The sequence below is a fragment of the Artemia sp. Qi Xiang Cuo genome, chromosome 13 (assembly GCF_049724085.1).
Source record: "Artemia sp. Qi Xiang Cuo chromosome 13, ASM4972408v1, whole genome shotgun sequence".
Classification (NCBI taxonomy): domain Eukaryota; kingdom Metazoa; phylum Arthropoda; class Branchiopoda; order Anostraca; family Artemiidae; genus Artemia; species Artemia sp. Qi Xiang Cuo.
In genome coordinates this window covers 58,229,395-58,254,183 of record NC_142806.1, presented here as the reverse complement: position 1 = coordinate 58,254,183, position 24,789 = coordinate 58,229,395, and the positions used below count along the sequence as shown (strand labels likewise).

At 32.4% G+C, this 24,789-nt stretch overlaps 1 protein-coding gene across 1 annotated transcript in view; it reads right to left on the bottom strand.

Annotated features, from left to right (window-relative positions):
* Window positions 1–625: 625 nt before the first annotated feature.
* LOC148945470 (A disintegrin and metalloproteinase with thrombospondin motifs 2-like) overlaps window positions 626–24,789 on the bottom strand; it is a 46,177-nt gene continuing 22,013 nt past the window's right edge. Inside the window, exons 6-12 of the mRNA XM_089098584.1 lie at window positions 23,237–23,415; window positions 21,443–21,561; window positions 16,401–16,533; window positions 13,712–13,968; window positions 9,111–9,376; window positions 4,859–5,216; window positions 626–1,550 (exon numbers count right to left, since the gene is read on the bottom strand). Coding sequence (XP_088954710.1) covers window positions 1,236–1,550; window positions 4,859–5,216; window positions 9,111–9,376; window positions 13,712–13,968; window positions 16,401–16,533; window positions 21,443–21,561; window positions 23,237–23,415 — 1,627 coding nt within the window. The 3' untranslated portion in view covers window positions 626–1,235. The remainder of the gene's footprint in view (window positions 1,551–4,858; window positions 5,217–9,110; window positions 9,377–13,711; window positions 13,969–16,400; window positions 16,534–21,442; window positions 21,562–23,236; window positions 23,416–24,789) is intronic.

Here is a 24,789-nt window from a genome sequence, read left to right as displayed (position 1 = left end):
AATATCAGGGGAGGGCTCATTCAAACGAATATTAAAGTTTTATACCCTTTTTGAGTGGCCAAACAAATTGGAGGGCATCCTCCTCCCACGTTCTTTTCCCCCAGAGAGAGAGAGAGAGAGAGAGAGAGAGAGAGAGAGAGAGAGAGAGAGAGAGAGAGAGAGAGAGAGAGAGAGAGAGAGAGAGAGAGAGAGAGAGAGAGAGAGAGAGACGAAAACAGAGTAATATGTTACGAACGTGTTATGAACTGTATAGGAGCAACTAAATCGAACTCTGAAGGACAAATTCTAGAATTTTTGTCTTCTTTCAATTTGAAAATCATTTTAGTTTTCTACATCTCTTCTCCTTTTTGTATTTCTAGATTTTAGCCTTTATCTCGCGTTTTTTCTCTATTTGCACTATCCCTTACTTTAATCACTATGGACGCCTGCGACTTATAAGGGCAAAGAGATAACAACATATATTCCGTTTGTGAACTTCATTGGCCTAATTTCAACTTCCTAGTTATTTTTTTCAATTCTTATATTCTGTTTTAACAGCCATAAGAAAAAGAAGAAACAGACAGAAGCGCCTGCACCGAAAGAAATTTTCAGCAGATGGACTATAAGAAATTAACAAACACGTGATTAGCATTTTATTACTTATAAATACAAAACGTGAGACCCAAGTGCTTATGCTAAATTGATAAAAGCTAGAAGTGTTCTACATACATTTTTGGAGCATGCTTAACGCACTACCTCTGAATAATGAAATAATGACGGAATTCGGAAGCCGAAGTATTAACCAGGGAGGAAACTACAGACAATATCCGTGATAAAAGCTAATACGTCACAACGAAAATTACATGAAAAAAATTACTTTTTAAATTTTTTCGGTTTTCCCCCTGAATTTTGCAAAATCCTTACAATTCTTTGGCTACTTATACACTAATTGTGATAAAATTCGAAAGAAGCTAGAAGTTGAAGCTGGTGCCACATTGGAGATACATAGGGAAATACAAGATTAAAAAGGGAGTATATTTTTTAATCATGAAGGGAACTTTAGAGAAGATTCGTTAGTGATAAAAATAATTGAGCTGGATAATTAGACAAAAACTTAAGGATTTTGTAGTTTTTCTATAATTCTTGCAAAATCTTAATAAAATTTTCAATGTAAATATATAACTTATGGCAAAACAAGACATTCGATATTACATAGATGTTAATTCTGTAGATTTAGTTACAAGTATGTAGAAAAATTATATATTCCGGACATAATTGGAGCATGTTTGACAGCAGCGTTGTCTAATTCCAGGTATTGAACAGTACTTATAAAGTAACGGTATCATACAAAATTTGGATTCATCACTTTCACAAGGCTCTACACACTTTGTGTCACACAGCTGCTTAATTTTTGGCTTCATGCCACAATCAAAATCTTCTGATTTTTCTTTTATAGATACGAATGCTTCCTCTGTGGCTTTGGCACTTAGATTATAAAAATTTTCGGACTCGTGCACACCTATGCAAGCGAATTTAAGTTCTCTTGTAGATTTCTCACAAGTTCCAGTGCACTAAAAAAAATTGAAGGATTTATATATATTATATATATATATACACACACACACACACACACACACACACACACACACACACACACACACACACACACACACACAGCAGCAGCAGCAGCAGCAGCAGCAGCAGCAGCAGCAGCAGCAGCAGCAGCAGCAGCAGCAGCAGCAGCAGCAGCAGCAGCAGCAGCAGCAGCAGCAGCAGCAGCAGCAGCAGCAGCAGCAGCAGCAGCAGCAGCAGCAGCACACATATATATATATATATATATATATATATATATATATATATATATATATATATATATATATATATATATATACATATATATATATATATATATATATATATATATATATATATATATATATATATATATATATATATATATATATATATATATATATATATATATATATATATATATATATATATATATATATATATATATATATATATATTTATTTAGAGAGAGAGAGAGTATATATATATATATATATATATATATATATATATATATATATATATATATATATATATATATATATATATATATATATATATATATATATATATATATATATATATATATATATATATATATATATATATATATATATATATATATATATATATATATATATATATATATATATATATATATATATATATATATATATATATATATATATATCAAATAGTTCGTGGTAAACGATCTATAAGTAAGGAGCGACCCGGCTCAATGGTAACCGAAACTCTAGAAAACGGGATTTTGATACCAATAGATACATCAAAAGAATCAGATTTTAATGCTGATTTCAAATATATAAGTTTCATCAAGTTTATTCCTATCCATCAAAAGTTACGACTTTCTCACAACTCAATTTTTTTTTAACAATAAAAAACTTTAGCGTAAAGAGCGAGGCGTTGAGGAGGGGACAGCCCCTTTGTTATACGGAATAATTTCTGTTCGTTTTAAGTTTTTACGTCGTTCCTTACTTTAAGTTAAAAAAACTTGTTTTTTTATTTAATATATATAGATTGATCGATTTACATTATCAATTCAAAATATTAGGAATATTAGGAACCAAACATTTTGATAGGAATAATTAAAATTAGGCAATCAAGGGACTCTTGTGGACAACTCAAAAGCTTATATATGAAATTTGGTGCAGTGGTGAATTTGGTGCATCGGGAATTTGGTGCAGTGGTGCCTTAAAGTTTTAAATGATAATTTCCCTTTAACAAGTCAAAGCACTAGATTTTATGTGAAAAATGAAGTAAATTTTGTCGGGAAAATGTTTTTGAAAAATATCTTAAGGTAAAAAAACCTACATTATAATGTAAATAAACATCTTAATGTAAAAATACCTACAGTTTGTGTTATGTTTTTATTCGAATAAATTGAATTGAATTGAAAAAAAAAATTGAATTTAAAAGTATTTGTTATGCAGAATGAATAAGCCCACTTTACATAAAGGAGGATTAGCCAATACAATACCTATGCCAAAAATGTTTCTAACTTTTGGCTGAAGCATACTTCAATCAAATTTTTGCGAAATATGCGTCACTTCAGTTGTAGAAAGTGAATGTTTTTGGTAATATAGGGGGTTACAATCTGAAATTTTGGAGGCACCAGGGCTGGTGAAAAAATGCAAAAAAAAACAACAAAAACAGTAGTTTTTTCAACTGAAAGTAAGGAGCAACATTGAAACTTAAGACGAACAGAAATTATTACGCCATGAGGGAGTTCGCCCCCTCGTTAATACCTCGCTCTTTACGGTAAAGTTTGAATTTTGTTCCAGTTCCTTAAGTATGATCTCTGAATCACAAAGGCCGTTTAATTAGAAAAAATAGCTCTTTTGAAAATACTAAAATTACTTTAGTGTAAAGAGTGAGGTATTGACGAGGGGGTGAACCCCCTCATATGCATAATAATTTCTGTTGTAATAATTTGAAGTATTAAAAAAAGGAAAAATAAAAATATGGGATAATAAACATGTATGAAGGTCAAGTAAATTTTATAAATTTTGGGTATTTTAGCGTAAGGGGACGAATCTAATATTTCCTTCCCTTTGAATCATATTTAAGGTTTAATAATGTCATGAACTTCTGCTGAAGCTTCCTATCACAAGGGCACGACATTAATAAAAAGAATGCTAGACTAAAACCTAGTATTTTATAAAAACTTCTCAATTATAAAGCATTAAAGGAAGTTCAGTAAAAAAAAGATCATAAACTTACACAGAATTTGAATAAATTTAGTAAATTGTTTGTGTTTGAGCGTGATTATTATTTGAATTTTATTAAGCGGATGATTTGAAATTATACGCTGCTCCTTTGCCTAGCTTGTTATTTTGGGGATTTTTGAGGTGGGAGATTGTATTTTTTTTCAATTTTTGTTCTGCCATGTTCGTTCTTGCCCATGGAGCATTACTGGAGTGATTTTGTTAGAGTTGTTTTTGTTGCTGTTAATTTATTGTTGTGTAAACGAACTACCCTTTACTAAGCTGCAACATTCGTTAGGTGTACCGAAATTAATGACATTGAAGGTTTTTCTTCTGCGGTACAGTTGTTAACTAAGAATGGAGGCTGGTAATTTTGTGTTAGCCCTTGGAAAAAGAGTATTAGCTAAAAACATTTTGTGGTAACAAATCAGTCTTTATAATGTAAACGCAGGATCAGTGTTTCAGGGTCAGTGTTTACAACATAGAAAATAGCCGTCCTGTTTTGCTACATTATCAATTTTTGAATATTGTGCTTCAAATCCTCCCAAAATGATTAAATTAGACAGTTTTAGACAACGTTAGGCATACAATGTTAGCCATATTTGCTAAAAAATGCAAGATAAAAATGTATTGCAGCTCACAAAAATTTGATTTTTAGTAAAATTGCTAGCTAACGATTTTTGTTAGAACGTCAAAAAAAAAAAAAAAAAAAACAGGTTTAGTTGGTGTCTACTAAACGTACGTTGGTGTTACGCGTTCTCGTTCTGAAAATCAGCAGTTGGGAGTCTAAAATAGTCTTTTTCGGGCTTCGAAGAAATTTGGTGGCAAATACTAGTGCAGATAATCATTTAATCAGTGCAGGTAATCAATTTAATCATTAAAATCATATATGGAAAATAATTCATTTTTCAACAGCCTTTTAAATTAACCTACTTTTGCAGAATATTATTTCTCAATGTTTACTAATTTCTTTCATCGTAAGGGATATTCAATTCAATTATTTCCACTTTAGTAGTGCAAAACTAAAATACTTAAAGAAATAGATCAAATTAAAAAAAATAATTAGGCATGGAAAAAATCACCTTTTTCCAGCCTCCTTCTACCCATACACCAGGACAAGATATCCTATTACAGCTTCTCAATTCATCTGGTTGTTTTTCCTTTTTACATTTCTTTGGATGTTGAATATAATATTTTTCTGTTATATTTACTTCTTTTTCCTCATTAAAGACATTGACATCTTCGAAAGGCTCATCCCTCTGTTTTTCTTTAAGTGGCACAAACTTTTCCTTCATTCGAAATGAGTATGAGCTCTGATTATTTAAAGTGCTATTTCGTAAATTAGTCTGGACGCAAAAAATTTGCCGTTCTTGAGCTCCATTTGTTCCACATGTTGTAGAGCACCCTTCCCAAGGGCCAACAACCCAGCGGAAATCGCAACTGAAATAAATTAAATAATAAATCTATAATAAGAATTGTAAAAACATAAAGAAGATATGAGGAAACAGAAATACAGGTAAATCCTGCAAAATAGAGCCAAACCACCATGTAGTCGTGATTCCCTATTTTGCATCACCCATTATCAATCATTACCAGAATTACCAGAATCATTACCAAAATACAATCATTACAAGAATTGCGTCACCCATTAGGCATAATTATCAATTTTAAGTAGACTCATTGTATGGTTAATTAAAAAAAAATTTTCCACAAAATAAGTTTTTCATAGAAAAGTAAAAAACTCCATTAAACAAAAAATAAGCAAAAATCAAATCAAATAATCTACCAAGCGTGAAACTACCACAAATCAGCATCGATAAATAAATGAAACCGCAAAACGAACAGAAATTACAATAAATAACCAAGTCAAACTCAAAACGAACAGAAATTAACATAATTTGGGCTCAAAACCCCTATGCCTTCCCATGGCCAGAACATAATTTGCACTTTACTGAAAAAAATATAAATGTTTTTACTTTTATAACTTTAATAAATCAAATAATATTAACATTTTGATTACTAAATATCAGTATATGTATATTAAACTGACAATGCACATTCATTTCAACTACGCTGAACAAAATGGCTATCTCAAAATTTAGATTGAATGTGTTTGGGGAAATGATAGGCGTGGGGGGGGGCCGCTAGTGGCCCTCCAATCACTTTTGACTATTAAAAAGGGTACTAGCCATTTGAATTTCCAATCGAATGAGCCCCTTTTGAAGTTTCTACGACGACCCCTTCCATATGAAATGCCCTGCTCTAAAGGAAAAAAATAATACATAGTATACTGTGCTAACATTGTTCTTATATGCCTTCAGGGCATAACTTGAAACCCTTGCCCCGAGGGTTGTGGGGGAGTGTCCTCCTCAAAAACATATTTTCTATCTGGAAACCAACTACGCTGAACAAAATGGCTATCTCCAAGTTTTGATTAGATGCGTTTTGGGGAATGATAGGCGTGGCGGAGGGCTAGTTGCCCTCCAATCCCTTTCTACTATTAAAAATGGCATTAGAACTCTCAATTTCCAATCGAATGAGCCCCTTTTGAAGTTTCTACGACGACCCCTTCCATATGAAGTGCCCTGATCTAAAGGAAAAAACAATACATAGTAAATTGTACCAACATTGTTCTTATATGCCCTCAGGGCATAGCTTAAAACCCTTGCCCCGAGGGTTGTGGGGGAGTGTCCTCCTCAAAAACATATTTTCTATCTGGTAATCAACTAGGCTAGTTGGCTAGTAGGGGGGGGGGTGCAGTTGCCGTCTAATCAGTTTCGACTATTAAAAAGAGCACTAGTCCTTTGAATTTCCATTCGAATGAGATTTTTTTTGAGGTTTCTACGACAACACCTTCTTTAAAAACCTTATATGCCCCCAGGGCATAGCTTAAAACCCTTGCCCTGAGGGTAGTGGGGGAGTGTCCTCCTCAAAAACATATTTTCTATCTGGAAATCAACTACGCTGAACAAAATGGCTATCTCAAAATGTTGATTGGATGTGTTTGGGGGAATAATGGGTGGGGGGGGGGCTAATTGCCCTAGTACTTTCGAAGTATTTAATAGTACTTTCGACTATTAAAAAGACCACTAGCCCTTTGAATTTCCAATCGAATGAGCCTATTTTGAAGTTTCTACGACAACGCCTTCTATAGTAACCTTGTATGCCCCCAGGGGGTAACTTAAAACCCTTGCTCCGAGGGTTGTGGGGGAGTGTCCTCCTCTAAAAAACATTTTAAGGCTGGAAATCAACTACGCTGAAAAAACTGACAATCTCAAAATTTTGATTGGATGTGTTTAGGGGAAGGATGGGCGTGGGGGGGGGCTTGTTGCCCCCCAATCACTTTTGACTATTAAAAAGGATACTAGCCCTTCAAATTTCCAATCGAATGAGCCTGTTTTGAAGTTTCTACGGCAAAACCTTCTATAAAAACCTTATATATCCCCCGGGCATAACTTAAAACCCTTGTCCTGAGGGTTGTGGGGGAGTGTACTCCTCAAACACCTATTTTCTATGTGGAAATCAACTACGCTGAACAAAATGGCTATCTCAAAATTTTGATTGGATGTGTTCTGGGGAATGATGGGCGTGGGGGGGGGCTAGTTGCCCTCCAATCACTTTCGACTATTGAAAAGGGCATTAGAACTTTCGATTTCCAATCGAATGAGCCCCCTTTGAACTTTCTACGACGACCCCTTCCAAATGAAGTGCCCAGCTCTCAAGGAAAAAAAAAAAATGATAAATAGTACATGGTGCCATCACTGTTCTTATATGCCCTCATGGACAAATTAAAACCCCTGTCCCGAGGGTTGTGGGGGAGTGTCCTCTTCAAAAATATATTTTCTATGTGGAAATCAACAACGCTCAACAAAATGGCTATCTCAAAATTTTAATCGGATGTGTTTGGGGGACTAATGGGCGTGGGGGTGGGGCTAGTTGCCCTCCAGTCACTTTCGACTATTAAAAAGGGCACTAGCCCTTTGAATTTCCAATCGAATGAGCTTTTTTGAAGTTTCTACGGCAACGCCTTCTATAAAAACCTTATATGCCCCCAGGGCATAACTTAAAACCCTTGCCCTGAGGGTAGTAGGGGAGTTTCCTCCTCAAAACATATTTTCTAACTGGAAATCAACGGTGAAAAAAATGGCTATCTCAAAATTTTGATTGGATGTGTTTGGGGGAATAAGGGGCGTGGGGGTGGGGCTAGTTGCGCTCCAGTCACTTTCGACGATTATAAAGGTCACTAGCCCTTTGAAGTTCCACTCGAATGAGCTTTTTTTGAAGTTTCTAAGACAACGCCTTCTTTAAAAACCTTATGTGCCCCGAGGGCATAACTTAAAACCCTTGCCCTGAGGGTAGTGGGGGAGTGTCCCCCACTATAGAAGTATAGATAACTATAGTTCTATAGTTATCTTGCATCAACTAGCCAAACTACCTGTCAAATGACATCCAGGAAAAAAAAGTCTGGCATAAACTGTTTTGTTAGGACAGGATTAAGAATGTTTTATCCCCTAATTCAAATTCATAAGACCCCCCCCCCCCCGGAAAAACAGCCACCTTAAAATTTGAACTTGATCCTCTAAACGTAAGACAAGACAGTTTAAACTTATCAAAGTTTGTATAAAATTTGTCACCTTTTTAGTGAAAGCTACTGTCTTTATGGAATCTCCTTAGACTGTATGCAATACTCACTTGTGTTCAGGGCACTTCAGCGAGTGTTGTATGCAACACTCGTTTGAGTTCAACGACAAGAATCTTTCTGATGATCAGAAACCAACTGACGTTGATTATAAAAGTACAAAGGAGAAATGCACATTTCGGGTAATAACATTGCGTGATTTTTTCAGACTACGAACTACGGGCACTCACCATAAACAAAGTAAGATATCTTCAGACAGAAAAATTCGGAAGAGAAGTTAACAAAAAATTGTCCCAAGTATCAGAGAATGAAAATTAGAAAGATAATAATAATATAAGAAAATAATGATAATATAAGGATATAATGATAACATCTTTATAATAACATAAAGTTGTAGTATTAATCTTAAAAAAGTCTTAAATTTGTAATGATAATAATTTTAAAGTAATAATGATAATATAAATAAATAATAAGATTTCCTTATAAATCATGGTAGTAGAAACGGAATAACAGAAAGAAATAATAATACGTAGAAAGGAAGAAAGAAAGAATAATACATATTAGAAATATACAATATTAGAAGGAGGAATCCAAAATTGACCAGCAAAATTTAAAAAAACCTTTCTGGGAAGACTACACTAGACTGAAACTAAGCGTATTGGAATGTGTTACAGAGTAGCAAGACGCAATCTTACCCGAAAATGTTGCATTTTCTAGATTCAACTTTCATTTTCTTCACAGCTCTGCAAAATTTGTGTTTTACTAGTTTCTTGGTTGACCTATGTCTACAAACTAATACTTGTCTTTGCAATCCTCCGCCACAGCTCGTAGAACAAGGTGACCATCCTGCAATTTCCCATTTATATTTTTCTGCAATTTGCTTTCCCTTCCGCTTTGGAACTGTCCATGTAGCTGTTATGGTAACAGATGAATTTGGATCAGCCGTTTCCCCAGGAATTACCTACAAAATTTTTATTTTAGATTCATTGACGATTCCCATTTCTAAGTTTATCGTGACTTCTAGACTCCCCTGCTTCAGCCATAGATCATCTAATCACAACTTTGGCATGAAGGAATGACCTTGATTATGAAAATATCAGCGAGATTTTGTTGCATTTGAATAGGTTATAGATAGGATCTGTGGATTTATATCTCCCCTTTAAAAGGCACTCGGATTAGATATTAGGCCCTTGAATTTTTGGACTCTCATTTCCCCAATCTTTGCGTTTACTGACCTGTGACTTTTAATCAAATTTCGCTTAGCCACAAATCCTTAAAAATATTTGATTCTTTGTAACATGAGCGTATAACTATGCCAAGGAGGGAAGAGGGTAGTCATTTCTTCCAATATCTCTTGGATCAACGACTATTCCAGATCCCCTCCACTTCAATGTTAGAATGAACATCATAGCTCTTAAACTAGTTGCCAGTTAGACTTCACCATATGACCCTCTGTACCCACAAGGGATATAGATACACCCCAGTTGAGAGCCTCAGTGTAATTTTATATAGAAATGAATCTTTCAAATTCAAATTCATTTAATTCAAAAACAAGACATAGCTCTCATGGGCAAAGCCCAAATATGATGTCTCTTAGTCATAATTAGCAAAATAAAGTTGTCTGATAAAACTGTCGGTATCACTAGGATAAAAATAGAGACTAGAAGAATAAAAAACATCTAGAGATCATTGTAATATTTCACAAAGCTTGGCACAAAGCTTTTACTGTAGCGCATGGTGTTACAGTGGACTGGGGTTAGTTTCGGAACCCTCTCAGCCACTTCCCTGGGGGGACGAGATCTTACAGGGACAAAAGGTGGGGGAAGGAATGATTGGTAGATGGGATGTTGAAGGAGGGAGGAGCCAAATCTTTGGCATAATTTTTCTTGGTGGGAAGGCAGGGATTCAAGTTTAAATTCCATGAGGTAAAAGGAGTAAGGTAGAGGGGAACTGCCATAAATGATTTGCAGTGATCTCTTCTGAACTCGTTCTATTTTATCAGTTTCATCCTCGGTAAGGGCAAAGTGCCAAACCAGAAAAGCATATTCAACTAAGGGGCGGATGAAAGTACAAAATATTAGTTTCAGCTTGTCCTTAGGAACTCGAAATTTTTTCAGTGTTTTTAGCATTTGGATTGCGCCGTTAGCTCTTTTTACAATTGTCTTTGTATTCTCCCGCCATGAGAGGTCAGAAGAAATCACCACGCCAAGTAAAGTTATTTTATGGCTTATTAGCTCGGAAGCGATAGGAGATTCGAAAGACGGTTGAGTATTCTGAAGAAAAGAAAATGTTGTGACCGAGCATTTGTCTTTATTCACGACTTTCTTTAGTTCAGCCGCCTCTGAGGCAACTTGGTCGATGAAACCAGCAGCATTGCTCTTCGAATCCTTAAATACGATTTCCGTTAAGGACAAGTCGTCAACGTATTTCCATCTGTCCTCCAGCTCAGCAGCAATTTCATTTATCAAGAGGAGGAAGCCCAGTGGCCCGATCACAGTTCCTTGTGGAATTCCACAAAAAACTGGCAGAGAAGTGGAAAATTGGTCTTTATACTTCACAGTTTGCTCTCTATTTCTTAAGAAGCTCTTGAGGATTTTAATGCTAAAGCAGGGTATATTTTTTTCCGCCATTTACTCTGAAATGGTTTGGATATAAACAAGCTCAAATGGTTTTGTGATATCGATAGTGATTAAATTTATCAATTTTCCAGGTTGATCCAGGTGTCTTAAAATTAAATAAATAAAATTAAAGAGGTTATGAACTGTCGAACACTTAGGGATGTTGCCAAACTGTTTTCGATCAGTTAATTTCAAGAGATATTTGTTCAGCCATGCGGCAACACAGCTTTTGTATATTCTGCTAGAAATTGAAGTAACTGTGATCAGTTAAGGACCAGAGAAAGCATTAGCTGCTCCTTTCTTTGGATTAGGGGTATTAAACTCTTTCTTTCATTTATTTGGAAAATATCCTGTTTTTGTTAAAGTATGGAAGATTACTTGAAGGGGAAATTATAATTCCCTAGCAAATGCTTTAATGAGAGCAACTAGAATGTCAAAAGAGACAACGAAGATTCTTTTTAACGAAGAGAGTTTACGGATTATAATTGCCGATGAAATATCAACAATTAAATTATCATCTGAAGGAGTAGTTAAATTTACTGGAGGATCCTCGGGTGAAAGAGGGGAGTAAGACTGCACAATTGAAGCAAAATGGGCATTATAAATCATTCGCAGTTTTCTCTAGAGGCTTCTCCTTCATAAAATCAGCTGGTGAGAATTTTTTTCAGTCAGATTTTTTACTTAACTGAAAAACTGCGACGACACGGACCCTAAAAAATGGTCAACTTCATTTTCTTAGTAATTTGCTTGTAGCTTTTTGATTTTCCCTTTTATTTGTTTTGCCAAATGTTTTGCTTTGTTCACTTGATCTTTTCGTATTAAGTGCAATTTATGTTTAATTAGTTGCTTTATTTTTGAATTTACATATGGTTTATCGCTAGCACATAATTCAGTCTTAAGCTTGGAAAAGCACTGGAGAAATTTTTAATTTATCTTATTTTGGAATTCTTCCTACTTGGGAATTCAAGTGTTTAGCTGAAGAGACCACGACCCAGTTTTTTCCCTTTATTACGTCACCGATTTGCAGCAGATCATGGTCAGTGATCAGCCGTGAGGTAACTTCGGTTACTAAATATGTAATTTTTACTTTTTCTAAGGGGTTCCACTGTAACATATAAGGATAACTTCTACCAGGTGGTGCTAGTTTACTTGGATTCTGGTAGTATTTCGAAACATTTGTCAGGATTACATCCAGAGAAGTACTCGCCTTAGTTGTTGGGAAATCGACTAGAGTTTTAGTGACCTGGCTAGCGATTTGCTATCGAGTTCATTAGAATCTCCTAACATTACTGCTCCAAAATATGGGTGAGTTCTCTGGACGTAATCTGTCGATTCCTGCAGCTTCTCCCAAAAGCTTTTCTTGCTGCAGCTGGCTGACCAGGTGAAAGACAGAAAGCGCACACTGCTACGGCAGAGAGTGGCCTAGGGAGTCACTTAGGTAGGGCGTCGACCCAAATAATTTCATCATTATCTTCAAGAAAAGGTATATTTAAAAGCTGAGGTCTAAAATCTTCGGGCATGAGTGTCATAATTCCTCCTCCTTTTTTCCCAAGAGGATGGTCATCAGGCCGAAGTTTAATAAAAGAAGAAAAGTTAGGAACCCTCAATAAATTAAGATCTTGCCATATATAAGATCTTCATCATATACTTTATATATACAATTTCTAAAATCTACAAGTAAGATACGACAAGACACAAAGGAGATAAGACATTAAGAAAAAGGTATTTATAAAAAATATTTAATCGAGATAGTAGATGGCGTCATTTTCTATTTTTACTGTTTTAAAATCAAGAATATGTCAAGCTTCTAATATTCATTAATATGAAACTATCCCTTTTTATGGAGAAATTTGTTCTAATTAGAATATTTTTTTTTATCGTAAGAGGTAGAAGGAATTGCTGGATTTGTTAGCTGAAAATAGTATTTTCTATAATAAGTATTTTATTTATATTAATAAATATTATATTAATATTTATTAATATTATATTATCTTAATATTATATTATTTATATTAATAAATATATTAATAAATATTTTAGTATTTTTAGCGCAGAGCCTTTGATTTTTTCTTGCATTAACAGTGAATATCAAATTTGTTACAAACTAACGTAAAAGCTACCAACACATAAAAACGTGACTTTGACATCAACTAAATGTAATATGACTAAAAATCTGCTAAAATTGAATAAGTATACACTGTTCTCAGTATCAACCGTCAATGTCAACATCAAATTTTGATTGTCCCTAATTAGATTTTATCAATGAAACATCTGCTGGAAAAACTTTAAGACTCCTGAAAACTTTTGGGTGTTTTTGGGATAGATATGATAGTGTCGGTGTAAGGATAGATGCCAGTAACAGCTGAATTTCTAGATGTATTATATCGGGACTAGTAGTAACGTAAATAATTGTCTCAAATACATAGAATAAAGTTTTGGATTAACTTTTTTATTAATTGATTAAGTGAATAGATAATTAGAGCTTAAGAGCTTAAATAAAGTCTGGGATTAATTACTGATGATTGAATTAATTAATTCTAAATAGTTAACTAACTATAAAATAATCAATCGTAAATAATTGATTGTGGCAAAGAACTTGATTAAAGTTTTTGATAAAATTTCTGAGGAACAGTTCTCTAATACCCATATCCTCTCAAGGTGAATATACGAAGACTTACCATTAGTAAAAGTTCTTGTAGAGTAGGTCCTCTGGAAATAATAATTTCCTTGGCTCCTTCCTTCCAGTATCGAAAGCGTGCACCGGCACTGACGACGTAAACGACTTGGTTGGTTTTTGTCTTGGCAATGGCAGGGTTGTTTAAAGCCCATCTTTTGCCTTTCCGTTCCCTTAACGACAGAATGTGGGGTTCAACTGGGGTTTTAACCACTTCTATGTTTCTTACCCCTTTTGGTATCACCAACATCCTTCGAAAAGCTGAAATGTAAAAAATTGTGTGTTTATTTGAATTAATTTAATTTTGAAGTTGAAGGGACTAAAGGTGGAATCTTGTTGGCTGTACTTTAATAAACTGTACACAGATATGAAAAATAGAAGCTTAAAAACATGATGATAGTCCAGTGATGGCTGAGTGAAACCCACTTGGTATACCAGCTCCTTAAGCATGAGAGTCTAGAGGGGGTTTCTTATAGGCAAGAAATTTAATAGGAGAGGCAGGAGCTACGCAAAATCAGAGTTCAGATATTTTTCTGCGATTGTTTGAATATGTTGGTTCTTAATTTTTTTTTACCTTTATTGGCCTTATGAGGGAAGGTCAAGAATGATCTTTTGAATAGGTGGGATGGAAAGAGGAGCTTACACTGCTTTATTGGCATTGGGCGCGGCTTGGGGCTACAATGAGTTGATAGAAGTAATAGAAGAAGTATATCAGTAATCTGAGACTGGGGATATTTTACTACGCAGATATGCAAAGTTCGGATTCTTAGGATTGGGTATTAATAATGTAATTGGAAGATAATTTTGTTCAAAATTAAAGTGACTTTGAAATTCATTTAAACGGTTAGTTTTTCATTAAACTAGCGCTCTTATTAAACTCTTGGGAGTTTCATTCTGTCAACATATTTTGTTCACATTGAGGAATCTGGAAATAGTGTAAGGTAAGGAAGACCATTCAGGTATAAAAATCATACATTATAAATAAATTTCTATTTTAAATATCCTAAATATTTTATCACATATATATTTTTTAATTTGGGTCTATTTATACAAATCTTTACTGTCTTTGTGCATCTCAAGTCACTGAAAATCATTTTTTTTTGTGAATTTAAAAGAATGTGAAGTAAAAATGAGATTTTGTATTTTGAAAGAATTTAACTAGACTAAAATTACTTTTCTAAATTAATATGGCTTTTTCTATAATTAAACAAAATTTGCTAATCTTGGAAGGAAGTAAGTTTTCCTTCCACAGTTTAAGAAAATCTTCATAGAAATTCTTCCGTAAATAAAAGTTTTTTTTCCTCAAAGTCTGAGTGAGGCATTAAGTAAACATGAGAAAATAATAATTCAGAAATTCAAATAAAGAAAATGTTTGAGATCGCTTATGTCTGTCACAAATGTCTTTTGTGCATCTCGGGTCACACCTTTTTCTTTTTTTTTTGTGGATTTTAACATGAATAACTTTAAAGTTGAAATAATTTAGAAATAAAATACAATAAATTTTCTTTCATTCTTCAAGGAAATCTCTAGAGGAATTCTTTCATAAATAAAGTAGTCCGTCTTTTTTCTTTAGTTTGAGTGAGGCATAAGTAAACATGGACAAAAAAAGATACCTATTAATAAAAATCTCCCGCAATGTGTACCTTGAAAAATAATATCATCATTTACAAGTAATTGGTATCTCCTATAGTATTTTACAAGTAATCCTTTCCTTACAGTATCTCCGGGCTTGCAGACCTTTGTAATTCAATACAAACATTTGAGCTTCCACCACAGGTTGCAAACTTATTTTGTGAGCACACACTTGCACCTATACCTTGGAAAATATACCTTGGAATCTATGCTTTTATAGTACCTCTGAACTTCGATGCAATCCTTTGGGCTTCCGCCACAGATTCCAAACACATTTTGTAAGTATATTCACACTTATACGTTGGAAAATGTTGTTATTATTTACGATTTTTTGGCTTTCCTTTATAGTACATCTGAACTTTAATGCAATCTTTTGAGCTTCCCCCACTGATTGAACACTTATTCCGTAAGTACACACTCAAACTTATACCTTGGAAAATATTTTTATCACTTACGACTTTTTGGCTTTCCTTTACCCTCTGAAGTTACCCCTTGGAAAATATTCCTATCACTTACGACTTTTTGGCTTTCCTTTATAGTACCTCTGAACTTCAATACAATCCTTTCAGCTTCTGCCACTGATTGAACACTCATTCCGTAAGTACACACTTAAACCTATACCTCTGAAAGTATTTTTATCACTTATGACTTTTTGGATTTCCTTTATAGTACCTTTGAAACCCTATACAACCCTTTAAGTACATACACACACTAATACCTTGGAAAATATTTTATCATTTACGTTTTTTGGTTTTCCTTTATACTACTTCTGAACTTCAATGTAAACTTTTGAGTTTCTGCCACTAGTTGCACGACTCATCGGTAAGTACAAACTCGAGCCTATACCTTGGAAAATATTTTATCTTTTATGACTGTTTGGCTTTCCTTTATAGCACATCTGAACTTTAATGCAAACTTTTGAGCTTCCCCCACTGATTGACCACTCATTCCGTAAGTACACACTCAAACTTATACCTTGGAAAATATTTTTATCACTTACGACTTTTTGGCTTTACTTTACCCTCTGAAGTTACCCCTTGGAAAATATTCTTATGACTTACGACTTTTTGGCTTTCCTTTATAGTATCTCTGAACTTCAATGCAATCATTTGAGCTTCCGCCACAGATGCCACACTCATTTTGCTTCATCGTGGAATCTTTCAAGCCATCGCAACCAATTTCCATACAGTTCCCCTGCAACAATCAGATTGCTTCTGTATAAATATTTTTTTTTTTACTATAAAACTATTAACACTTTTCAACACTTAATACATACATAGGCAAAAAATGTTATGTTGGTATTTTCTTCAACTATCTATTTTAAAGAGCTTTCTAAAAATTTTTCCAAGTTTATTTTTTTTATGTGTGTTTTATAATTTTAATAAAATTCCGATGCAGTTTCTGGTGTAAAATCTGAATCAGCCTTTATAAGAACAGTAAAACGAATGTAATTTTTTGATAAAATTGGTGTGATTTATATTTTAAGTGTCATTTAAAGGGTGTGTTGGACACTTGTCACCAGCCCATTTGTAGTGAAGTTTAGCTGTTGCCATATACTCTATCCTAATTGACGTAGTTTTTGATGAAGAGTTATGACGATGACGTAGTGTGGTTCTGAAACCACACTAGGTGGCAGTGTGGCAGAAACTAGATGGCAGAAATTATGGCAGTATAAGACATTGAGGAATGTATAAGAGATGATTTAAGAGGAACTGTCGAAGGATAGTTACATAGATGCTCCTTTGAATCACCGAAAATCAAACAATAAACGGTTAGAACATGGAGTTTTCTACTGTTTTCTAACGTTGTAATTGCGCTACATATAGGGCTATAGAAAAAATTTAAGTTGGTTAGGTCACGTTTTACGCATTAAAGTTCATCCGAAATTCCGTGTGTTTTGGCAATCCATCAAGGGTTAAGCAAAACCAGGACCTCCCTAAAAGGGATGAAAAGGGGTTATTAGGATCTGAATCAAGGATACGGAAATTTTGTGGCGAGAATAAAGAGGAAGCTCTCAACAAAGATGGTTGGGGAAAAGTAAGAACAGTAAGAACAGATTTTGATAGATGACAACCATGATTCTTTTTCTTTTAAGCGATCAAATTATCTCAAGACACATAATTGAAACATTGTTATAAAAAAAAAGTTGATTTCAGAAAAATCATTATTGAGTGTTCAGATAAGCTTGAATATTAGACATGAAACAAAAATTACTAAAGTAAGAGTAAAAAAAAGAATAAAACTATTTCTAATTCACTAAAATCAAAAGTTCAAGCAATTTTTACGTGTTCGTTGATGGGACAAATCTTACCATATTCGTGACATGAGCAAAATTTGTGTCTGAGTAATACAATTTTATAAGAATCAAGTTTGCCCGAAAGAATTTTTTTTTGTGTCATCTAAGTAAAAACAATGAACCATTTTCACCCAAAAAGGTAGAATGAAATGAATGAAAAAAAGGAACCATAGAATGAAATGAAAATCTTCTCCAGAAAAAAAAAAATTTATAATCGTAATAAAACTGATTTGCCTGAATAAACATAGAGGAAACTTTAATGCAACAAAAAATCGATCGGAAAGCAATATAATGGTAACAAAAATAGACAGTGATAATTTTTTTAAAGCAAACAAATGCTGGGACAAAACAAATAAAAAACAAACTAACAAGCGACAGCCATTAATATCAAACCCGTAGGGGTGTAAAAACAATCATCATAGACCTTCAGAAAAAGTGGTGTATGGTTCAGTCGTAATCTCAGGAGTTTTCCCAGCTTTAGAATTTTCTCTGAAATTCTTCTTTCTCATTATTCTTATTCAATTACTTTTATCATTAGGATCCTCCCCCCTCCCCAAATTGTTTCCATAAGTTCACCAACTCTGTATATTCCCCTTCAAAATGTAAAAAGTCTTCCTCAACATCCGAACACCCTGGGCAAAAGTAAGGACCATCTTACTGCTTGGCCTGACCTATAAAGTTCATTCTTTCCCTACATGGTATACTGACGCAAAAGTTATTTTTCGGAAGTTCCACACATTTAATTCTTCGATGTAAGACCACACTAGATATCTGAGATTCAGCTTTATCCATCAGGTGTATCAGACTTTGGAAATTTGCTTTGGAGTATTTTTTAGATTAAAGAATATGCTAAAACATGTGAAAATTGGAAAACAGTTCGATGTTCCATTCTCTAAGAAAAATTAAGTAACATCAGATAATATAAATATATATATATATATCATATATATATATATATATATATATATATATATATATATATATATATATATATATATATATATATATATATATATATATATATATATATATATATATATATATATATATATATATATATATATATATATATATATATATATATATACACCCACTACAGAACCAAAGAAGGTAGTGGAGTAAATAATCAACAAAAGAAAAAAATAGAGAACACGTCACACAACTACATTACACACACAAAATTTAAGCAAAATCATACATACGCCGTGTCAACGGAGAGAAATACAGGTGCGTCGTATATATATATATATATATATATATATATATATATATGCACACACACACACACACACACACACACACACACACACACACACACACACACACACACACACACACACACACACACACACACACACACACACACACACACACACACACACACACACACATATATATATATATATATATATATATATATATATATACACCCACTACAGAACCAAAGAAGGTAGTGGAGTAAATAATCAACAAAAGAAAAAAATAGAGAACACGTCACACAACTACATTACACACACAAAATTTAAGCAAAATCATACATACGCCGTGTCAACGGAGAGAAATACAGGTGCGTCGTATATATATATATATATATATATATATATATATATATATATATATATATATATATATATATATATATATATATATATATATATATATATATATATATATATATATATATATATATATATATATATATATATATAACCCTTTTTTCGAAAATCAGGCAAATATTCTCAGCCTCATAGCTTTTGATGGGTAACACTAAACCTAAATCTTATATATTTGGTATCAGCATAATAAGCCATTTCTGTTGTATATCAATTGATATCAAAATTCCGTTTTTTAGAGTTTCGATTACTTTTTAGTCACGTCACTTCTTAGTTACAGTTACCACGTTACCACGAACTGTTTGATTAATCTATGGTTAATGCTTATGATAGTTTTTTTTTATTTATACTTACATGCTTATACTATTTACCACTGTAATACAATACCACAGTGACAAGCAACGACTCTGTTCCATCCAAAAAAGCCCTTCAATATGATGAAAAAGTATGATAAAGCCACAGGCAGCCTATCTTGCACTATAGCAAATTTGATGTTTGACTGGACCAGAAAAAAACACACAATAAACATACAAAATTATCGAAAAAAACATAAAAAATTACCAAACTTCGCACAAAGTACCAAAAACAAGAATATCGAAACTCAAAAGTACCCTGGATTGCTACCTTTGTCAGAATATCAAAGGCAACACTGTTAGAGGAATTTGAAGAAACTTGAAATGAAGTAACTACAGAAATTGCATTTTAAACGGGCTTAAAACACTTAGATCCATCAATTTTCCAATTGCACTATAGTTTCAAGCTGTGTGTTACTTTTTTATTAGGTACTTTTCTTTCAAAAACAATTTCTTTTACCATTCATTAACAAATGAAACAAAAACACACACTCATTTTAATACAATAGTAGTTGAAAAAAAATTAAGAAATGAAAAGTTTTTCATATCAAGATCAAATAAAAATCAAAACATTTTTAAATTAAAGAATATTAAAGTAGATAGAAATCCTGGATTTTATATAGAAATCCTAATAAAGTATATAATTAAAGTATATTAAAGTATATAGAAATCCTGGATTTTATATAGAAATCCTAATTAAAGTATATAATTAAAGCATATAGAAATCCTGGATTTTATACAGAAATCCTAATTAAAGTATATTAAAGTATATAGAAATCCTGGATTTTATATAGAAATCCTAATTAAAGTATATAATAAAGTATATTAAAGCAGGAATCCTGGATTTTATACAGAAATCCTGGATTTTATATAGAAATCCTAATTAAAGTATATAATTAAAATATATTAAAGTATATAGAAATCCTAGATTTTATATAGAAATCCTGGATTTTATATAGAAATCCTGGATTTTATATAGAAATCCTGGATTTTATATAGAAATCCTAATTAAAGTGTATAATTAAAATATGTCAAAGTAGCCTATATAGAAATCCTGGATTTTATATAGAAATCCTGGATTTTATATAGAAATCTTGGATTTATAGAAAGCTGGATTTTTTTTAAAGGTGAGTACCCCGCTTAGTTATACTTTTTATTTTTTATATAGCCTTTGTTATTTTACTGAAGAGCTGCCGGATGAGAAGGCGAAATATTCGGACTATTATTATTATTTCTGCATATGCATTTTTTATTTTTCACTATATTATTAAAAAAGTATACTGGTTTTTAATATATTTTCGTTTCAGTCAACTTTTATTACTTTTTGTTTTATTTTATTTTTATTAAATTGTACTTATTTTCATTCTGTTTTATCATTTGTTTTGCTTTATTTTTTTAAAATATATTATTTTATTTTTTATTTTGTTTTTTATTGGATATTTATCGGATGTATGAATTCTTCTTTTGTTAAAATGCAGAGAAAGGGACTAAAAATTGTATGCATGTGTATATTTTTTAAAAATTTCCTCTAAATAACAAGCCCCTTCACATTGAAATGAATGAAATAAAGAAGCCCCTTCAATTGTCTAGGAACAGAATAATGTTTTGTTGATGTAAACTGTTTCTAAGGCGTATCAGTAAAATTGATAACTGAATACTTATATTCCCCCAACTTTTATGTATAGCCTATTTTCTATTCCAAAAATTTAATCAAATCATACCTGTTTCTAATACTTATCTGTTTCTAAGACTTATCAGTAAAATCAATAGCTAAACAATTATATTTCCTCAACTCGTATGCGTAGCCTTTTTTCTATTTCCAAAATTTAATTGAATCATACCTGAATGCATATTCCATTAGAGTCTTCATAACTACATGGGGCGCCATCTAATACATTTTCATTCGTGCTTTTCAACTCCCCTTCATCACTAATGCAGGACAGTTTGCACGGATTTGTACCTAAAACATCACATATCTACGTTATAAGCCCTATACAAGGTAAGTTGTAAAAAAAAAGTAGCGCTGACAGGGGAGTTTTCGCAAAGAATTCATAACAATTTCTACTTAGTCTACCATATGCGTATTCTTTAACTCCTCGCAATTAAGAGCAGTGACAGTAATGACATGTCAGATCTGTTTTAAATTTGGGAAAATAAAGTTACACCTTACAGTTGAACCTTACTTTAAAAAAATATAATGACACTAAAATGGGGTAAATACATATTTATAGGTTAAATATGCAGGTCAAAATATAGAATACATTTATAAAATAAAGCATAATATTTCACATATAGATATTAAAATTGGGTAAATCAAGTTCATAATTAAGCAGTAAGTTAGGTAACACTTTAAATAAAAAACTAATAGGAATGAATAGGATTGAATAGCACTCGTTATCAACTGTTTGATAATACATATAAATTATCTTATTTCTTATAATTTTTATTTATATAATTCTTCATATCTAAATACCTATATTATAAGTTACAAATACCTAATTGGAATATAAGGTATTCTATGCTGTTTCTAAACCAGGAATTTATAGAAAACTAAAAATGGAACTTTACCTGTTTTTTTCCTAAGAAAATACCCTTTTTTATGCTTACATTGGAAAAAATTACCCCCTGTAGATTTAAAAATATGGATTTTACCCCTCCCTACATTTTCGGGAATTGCCGAATCTGTATTCCTTTACTGATGCTATAACAAACATACGATTGAATAAGGGCATACCATAGCATGATTTCCTAGCCCAAAAGAGAAAGAGTAAAAAACTATCACAATATTAATCACCAGCCCATAACACTATAGCCCATAACTAGCCATAACTGATGAAAAAGCACATAACAATTCCAATTCTTTTTCTATATACAAAGTAAAATTTTATTATGAAATAAATCTTTACTAAGGAAGCACGTGCATACAGACTGATGACTAAACCTTAAACATTTTAAGATTTTTCTATGTATGAAATTAAATTTAATATATACCATAAACTAGGTCCCTATTATAGAAGCAAAAAAAAAATATACAGCATTGGGCTTTACAAAACCTACCAGCAGTGCCAATCTTCGTTTCATGACCCTTCAGTGATTAAGTGGATAGGGGGGGGGAGCTGTTCTATGCTTTCGCACACCCTTCCTGTTTACTTTCCTCAATTTTCTCAAGGTACCCGTTTAAAGCCGGGTCGACCCTGGATGAGCTCACAGAGTAACGCCACTGACCCACTTCCCGAACATAATAACCAGCGAACATCGGGACTTGAACCCTTGTCTTCACAGCAAAAGGATTTCAAGTTTGGCGTTCTGTCCGTTTCGAAACTGTTTCTATGTACGAAATAAAAATGAATATTTACTATGAACAATACATAGTAAATATTACAGAAGCATATACCCCTATTACTTATACCCCTATTACATATACCTTATTACATATACCTCTATTGCTCGTACATATACCATATGCATACACCTATATACCCCTATACATATACCCCTATTACATATACCTTATTACATATACCCCTATTACATATACCTTATTACACAAACCCTTATTACATATACCATATACATATACCTATATACCCCTATTACAGAATCACTTAGATATAGACTGATGGCAAAGCCCTTACCATTTTCAAATTCATAAGGATGCCACCTTTGTTTTGACTGTCTGGCATCAAGCTTTGTTATCAGAGCTAAACGTGCACACTGTTCCTCCCTCAAGTCGGTAGGACGAGAACAAGATTTAATGGCACAAACACGAAATTCTTCTCTTGAGCCTTGACACACACGACCACCATAAGCAGGCCTAGTAAAAAATTTGTGGACCAGATAAATAACAATTAGAGCAAAAAGATACATGCCACAAGTCAAAAATTCTACAAGAGAGCAAAGAACAGTGGTACCAGAAAACAAGTTAGCGCAAAAGTAACTTAAAGTAGTATCTAAGTTAAAGCAAAAATAAGAGCTATAAAAATCATCATCTATTAAAAACGTTACAGTAGAGAAAAATAAAAGTTACCAGAAGAAAGGTTAAAGAAAAATAAGAGTGAAAATTAGATTACATTTAAAAAATGTTCAGAAGAGTCAAAATTAGTTAAAGCAGATAATAAGTTCTAGCCAAGAGCCAAAAAAATAACTTCCAAATTTTAAGAGCAAAAAAGAGCAAAATTGACGTCCAAATTTTGAGATTTATATAGGAATGCATAAATAAGTGAATTCATTAAATAAGTTTAATCACGAGTAAAAGCAATCAAATATATTACTTTTTTTGTAATTTTCAGGAGATCAAAAATAAGTTTAGGATTTTAATGCAGAGCCAAAATAAGTTAAAAAAATAGTTTAAGGTAAAACAGCAAAAAAGATTTGTTTCATTAAAAATATGACATAATCTTTTTAACTATGAATAAGGCCACGAATTTGTGGCCGACACAGAAAAGACAGAAACACTTAATGAGTATTTCAGTTCAGTATTTTCGACGAAAATGACATTTTGTCCCGTAGTGAGGTCACGTGAAGTAAAACCAACGGAAGGGTACATGATAATAACAACGGTGGAGCTGCACCGTCTGAAACGGTGGAAGTGTATAACGATGTACACCGTCTTTGAAATACAATGATGTGTAATCTTGCACTAATATTGGAAAATGCCCTACTTAATCTTTTTAATTTGTGTTTAAAATCAATCAAGTGTCTCGGTTATTAAACCACTGTAGAAGAATACTGAAAATCCAGAGATTGAAAACTGAAAAACCAATAAAAAACATTGTTTTCTTTGGTTGAATTTTCGAGGAAACATTAATAACTGAAAAATAAAATTTGAATTGTTAAAATTATAGTGTAATTTTTCCTTTCGGTTTTTTTTTTTTTTTTTTTTTATAAGTCGTTTGTTTTTTTCCGCTGACAATAGCTTCTGGATGTGAAGGCAAAATGTTCGGAAAATTATTATTATTTTTATATTTAAAGTTTTTTTTTAAAAATTTTCTTTTCATAAAATATAAAATTAGACATAAATTAATACAAACATAAATTTTAAACATTAATAAAACATAAGTTTTGATAACAATTGATATATAAAAAGAATTGACTTTTTATGCTGATTCTAAATATATAAGTTTCATCAAGTTTAATCTTACTCATCAAAAGCTACAAGCCTGAGAAAATTTGTCTGATTTTCTAAAAA